This window comes from Pediculus humanus, genomic scaffold (genome assembly GCF_000006295.1).
Source record: "Pediculus humanus corporis 1103172107368 genomic scaffold, whole genome shotgun sequence".
NCBI lineage: Eukaryota > Metazoa > Arthropoda > Insecta > Psocodea > Pediculidae > Pediculus > Pediculus humanus.
Genome location: NW_002986996.1, coordinates 453,852 through 460,245, shown reverse-complemented (window position 1 = coordinate 460,245; position 6,394 = coordinate 453,852). Strand labels below are relative to the sequence as shown.

Here is a 6,394-nt window from a genome sequence, read left to right as displayed (position 1 = left end):
TTGAATGGATTCACGAAAATCTTGCAAGAGTAAACTTTGTAACGGACACCATAGAGCGACGCGCGACGGATCACCCAATGTCGTTTTAGTCATTAATTCATCGTTCGAACTGTTCGTCATTGACGTGTACACGTTTTTATGCATTCCACGTACTATCGTTAAATTATTCTTTCCGAAACTTTCGACCTCGTCGTTCCAAACGTCGTCGTCCTGGTACCACGATAATAATTTGACGACCGTGCTCAGGTACCTAACGAAAGCCGTGTAAGGAGAATCCGAATTTCCCGTGTAAATCAACGCGTCGAGTGCGGATTTTTGCGCGAACAATATAAACAGCGACAGCATTTCCGCAAAATTTATGCAAAAAAAATGATCTCTTGCAAATTTTTGACCCCTTCGAAATTTTTCCACGTTCAGCCATGATGGTTTACCCGCCGTGTTTGAATTTATCGTAAAATCCACCGTTTCGTATTGACCTAAAATCAAAGAATTGAAAAATTGTTTTCCGGTTTTGTTATCGCAATCGTAAAGATTTTCGTTGAATTTTAAATACTCCATTATGTCGCAATTTTTCTTTTTTCTTTTATGCTCCTGCTGATGCTGCTGCTGCGTCGTCGACGTCGTCGACGACGACTCTTTTTCGTCCGCGATTTGTACTTTTCTATAACGTTTTCCCAAAGGATTGTCATCGTTGCTGTCGCTCGTGTCTGACGTGTTATCTATACCCGAATCTGTTCCATCTTTGTATATTTTCACTTTGATTTTTCTACAATGATTCATGCCTGAAATACAAAATTTAAAACCCCGTTTAAATTTATCTAGTTCCACGTCGTCCGTCGCCCATCGGCCATCGTTCTTTGATTTTTCTTTTACGATTTTTTTTTTTAATGAATTGACCTCATTTAAAATTGCAAAAATCGATATTTATATTTTTAAAAATCCGTGTTTATTTACTCTATGAAATTTATTTATTTTTATATTGGGAACGAATCCAAAATCTTTAATTTTTAAATTTTATTATTATTTTTTTTTCCCTATTTTTCATTCGTCACTCCGCGTAATTATTATTATTATTTTTGTCTCTTTTCTAGCAGAAGACGTTTATTTAAAAAATTATTTTTCCTCTAGTTTCGTAATAAATCAATAATAATAATAATAATGATTTTTTCCAATCGTTAATATCGTTTTGTACATGAAAACTATCAGACTTACTTTTCTTGCGATTCGAAGTCGTAAATCAAAAATTTTTTTTTTTTTTTTAAAACAAAAACAAACACAAACAATTAAAAAAACAAACAAATCGTTTTGCGAAAAAATCAAATCAAAAAATGAAAAACAATTTAAAAAAAAAATCTCGTCGTCCCTGACAATCGGAGTAACCTTGACTTTCCTATTTCGTAACTTCTTTCCTTTTTTTTTTTTTTTGCTATTGTTAAAGTTGTTGTTGTTGTTTGTTGTTTGTTGTTGTGACTCCCTTCGTGCGTACTAGATAATTTGACTGGAAAACAATTCAGAGCGATTCGCTTTTTTTTTTTTTTCTCGTGCGAAAAAAAATTTTTTCGTTCGTTTGATTTTCACAAAGTTTTTACCGGAAATAAAAAATATAATTTTACCACCGTTTAAGCGAGTATTTCACGCGGCGGAAAATGCAAAGCGGGATATAAAACCGGAAGCAAAACGGGAATCAAAAACGGGAAGGAAAGAAGGAAGGAAGAAATTTCGAAATTTTTCGATGCGCAACAACATATTATTCGTCAAAGGCCATTTCGAGAGTTTAAATAAATAAATTTTACAACGACGTGTAAAAGATTGTGTCAAGTCACGTGACTAATGAAAAAAAAAACCATTGAAAAATTAATAATAATAATAATTATTATACCTGAAGTTTTGAAGGGATTCGAATCCGCGAAAATTTTTTTTTTTTTTTTTCAATCATCCATTTTTTTTCTTTGTTTTTTTTTTCTTAATTATTATTTATAAAAATGATCGAAGGCCTCCTTCTCCTCCTGAAAAAATAATAATAAAAATTACTACGATTAATGCGATGGGGACAGGGGAAGGGGGAAAAGAGGGAGGGAGAGGGAGAAAGAAAATTTATAAATATAGAAAATCGAAGGACGTTCTTAATTGAAACAAACAACCCCGCGAGGTGATGTTTACAAATAAAATTTACGTCTCCCACAACGCACGCACACCCCCCGCCCCCCACCCGAATTCGGTAGTCAAATTGTTTCCCTTTCGGGCAGGTCAAATAATTTTTCCTATTTATTTTCATAACTTCCGGCGTTTTTTATTTTCCAATCGGTGTCGTTTAAACGTTACAAACAAAAATCAAATTTCGCGAAAGAGAAAAATTAATTTCCGGTATTCTAAACGCAGGATTTGCCCTCCCTCCCTCCCTCCTCCCGAAATAATTTTTAATTTTTTCTTATTTATTTATTTATTCATAACATGACAACAACATTTTTCATATTTTGTCAGGTTTGTCAATTTTTTATGAAAATATTGCCAAAACGGCAAACGCAAATTTATGAATCCATTATATACAAACACAAACACAAACACGAACACGAACTTGCATAACTTATTTATTTACTTTTTTTTTATGAAAAAATGTTTCATAAAAAATTTTTTTTTCGTCTCCTTTTACGAAACCTCTTTTTCTTCTGCTTTTTTTTAGTGATATTTTAAAAAATTTCATAAAAATTTCGAAACGCAAATTAACGATCGTAAAAATCGAATAAAAAATTATCAATATTATCATTATCATTATTATTATTATTATTATTTCAACTACGCGAAACGTACGTAAGATTTGATGATTTATAAAAACGAAACCAACAAAAATTTTTTTTTTTTTTTTTTCGTTGACTCGATTAAAACCGGAAATGAAAAGATCGATCACACTTCCTTTGAATTTTTAATAAAATGCGATTTGTTTCGTGACGTCATCAAATCAAATTTTTTTCCTCCTTCTCTACATTTTTCTTAATGTCCTCTTAACCGAATAACTATTATTATTATTATTAGTGTTGCGATCTATCGAAGGTCGTACTTTGACCTCCTTCTTCGTCTTCGTCTTTTTCTTCCAATTTTTTAAAATAATTTTTTTGCCAACTTCATGAGAGAGAGAGAGAACTCGATGGAAGCTTATCACCCGATTGATATCAATTCCATGTGACGTAATCAAGGAGTTGAAGAAACGAGATGATGTCATAACGCAATGCGTACGTACCGATTCGGACTTTGTACGCGCACCCACGCACCATAAATTAATTATTTACCATGTCCAAAAAATTTCGTCATTTTTCAAACACAAACTGGGGGTAAGGGGGTAATTGGGGGGGAGGGAAAGGGAAAGAAGGAAAAAAAAAATGGCGCATTATTTTCCTTCATAAAATTTTAATTTCCTCCCGATCGATAAAATAATCGATAATTAAATGAAAACCGGAAACCGAAAAAAAAGAAAAGAAAATTACGCGTGCGTGCGAGTGTGCGCGCGTAAAACGCACGTAAAAATTTTCCCGACTATTAAATTGATTTTATTATTTTTTAAAACGAAAAATGATTAATTAAGGTTTAATTAATTACCTTAAAAAACAAAATGGCTACCGATTATTGATTTATTTTTACAAACGATTATATCGAGTCATCATCATCATCATCATCATCATCATCAATAATAATTTTAATTTTTTTCGCGTTATGAAAATAAAATATTAAAATTTTATTCAAGGGGAAGAAAATCACGACAAACGGACGAATATTAATAATAATAATAATAATAATAATAATTGGAAAAAAGCGGTAAGATATCCAAAAAATTTTAATTTTTTTTCCTTAACGTCGTCGACACATCTTTGATTTTATCCTTATCAAAATTGCAATAATAATCTTATCACGTAAACAAATTTTCGTAAATTCGTTAAAAATAATAATAATAATAATAATAATAATAATAATAATAATAATAATAATAATAATTAAAACCTTGAAAAAAATTTTTTTTATTTTTTTTTTCCTTTTTCATCCCTACCACCGTTCGAACAACCAACCAAATGACATTAAAAAAAAAAAAAACTTGAAACTCTTCTATAGTTCGATACCCACAACTACAATAATAATAATGATAATGATGATGATAATGATAATTTAAAAGAAATGAAATCAGTCGTGAAAAAATACCTCGTTCGACAAACACATAAATTAATTAATTAATTAATTTTTTTACGACTCGGTATATATACATTTATTTATTTATTTATTTACTTTAATAAAAAATTAATAATCGTTTAATATTTATTACTGGTGTAAACAGTGGTGGTGGTGGTAGTGGCGGTGGTGTCGGCGGCATCGTATGTACAACAATTTTTTTTTTTTTCATTTTTTTCAATAATAAAATCAAACTGGAAAGTTTATCAAGTCGAATGGACGACTTGTTGTTGTTGTTGTTTGTCGGGAACGCGGCGTAAAATATTTAAAATATGTAAGTTTTTTTTTTTTCCTTACTTATATATTACCGTAATAATTTTACAAATTAAACGACACACACACACACACACACACACACACCGCGTTGAAAAAAAAAACGCGCGTAAAAATACCCCCAAAAAACAAAAAAAAAAAAATTTTTTTTACATTAATAATTTCTTCTAACTCTCAACGAACGAATTATTTCTATTATTATCATCATCATCATCATCATTATTATTATTACTATTATTATTAATCATTTAAATGCTCTTATCATTAAACAAATATGCGAATCGTACGCGCGTAACATCAATACAAATTCAAATTCGCTGTTAATCTACTTATTAAAATGATAACGCAGAGCATAACGAATAAATTACAACAATACACATTATTATCATTATTATTATTAATAAGACAATAATGATGATGATTAGAATGATAATACTGATAACGATTAAAAATTTTAAATAATAATAATAATAATAATTATAGGTCGTTGAATTTATATCTGAGGAAAATAAAAGAAAAAATTTTCTTTTATACGATTGTTATTTACAATGATAAACAAACAAACGAAACAATTAATTAAATTAATAATAATAATAATAATAATAATAATAATAATAATAATAATAATAATAATAATAATAATAATAATAAATACCTTAAAAATTTTAGTTTCGTTAAGGTTCTATATATGTATTTGATAACAAAACACTTTGATAATAATAATTTTTTTTAAAAAAAAAACAATTTTCGCGCGTTTTTTTTTACTGGTGGTAGTAGTAGTGGTGGTGGTAGTAGTAGTGGTGGTGGTAGTAGTAGTCGCGAATGAAAACAAATCAATTGTGAAATTATTTACAACAATAATCAAATTTTTATATAAAAAAACAAACTGTAGGCCTTTTTTAATACATGTTGCCTTTTCAAGTTCATTGACTTCCTTATTTAGGCTTAATTGCAAATTTTTTTTTATAGCAAAATTAAAACCTTAACGAATTTTTTTTACATTTAAATAAAATCAAAAACAATAATGATGATGATGATGATGATGATGATGATTGATCACATACATTAACGACAGCAATAATATTTTTAAAATTTAAAATAATAAACATAAATAATAATAATGATGAGAAAAAACTTACATGATTGATAAATAAACAAATCGATCCACCTTTTTTAAAACATTTTTACTTATTATTATTATCACTATTATTATTATTGTCGAACAATGTGAAAGAGAGAGATAGAGAACACAAAAAACAAAAATCAAATTTTTTTAAACTTTTAAAATTTATATAAAAATAATTTTTTTTTCTTTTTTTTATTTATTTTTATTAAAATTTATCGTCATAAACGATCCATCATGGCGGTTTTCGTGGTTGGGGAAAAAAAAAAAATCTTCTGCTAGAGTTCGTCCTTTCGTCTACTGCTTTTTTGCAAATGGCGGCAAATTCGATTCAAAATTTTTGCAAATTACTTTTTTGCGTGCGTGTGTGTGTTTGTCTGTGTTTTTCCTCCATTTTTCCGACTGATTATAAATAATGATAATAATGACCTTGAAATTCTAATACAATAAAGTTCCTAATGATAATAATAATAATAATGATACATTAAATATAAATAAAACGATTTGTATCGTCATCGACGAAATTATAAAAAAAAAAAATTAACGAATTATATAATTAATTCATTAACGATGATGATGATGATAATAATAGTCACATCCGTTAATTATCGTCGTAAACGCCAAAAACGTTTTAAAATAATAATAATAATAATAAAATTAATTTAATATATTATTTATTTATTTATTATCAATTATCATTTATGTGAGATTCACCTGATCGCAATTCAACGATTACAACATTTATATAATATTAATAATAATAATAATAATAATAATAATAATAAT

General features: G+C 28.1%; 1 protein-coding gene across 1 annotated transcript in view; it reads right to left on the bottom strand.

Moving 5' to 3' along the window:
• The window catches only part of Phum_PHUM008210 (uncharacterized protein), a gene marked incomplete at both ends in the record, with an annotated part of 1,867 nt that extends 1,087 nt beyond the window's left edge, over window positions 1-780 (bottom strand). The window contains one exon of the mRNA XM_002422673.1: window positions 15-780. Within this exon, the coding sequence (XP_002422718.1) occupies window positions 15-780 (766 nt within the window). The remainder of the gene's footprint in view (window positions 1-14) is intronic.
• Window positions 781-6,394: the final 5,614 nt, after the last annotated feature.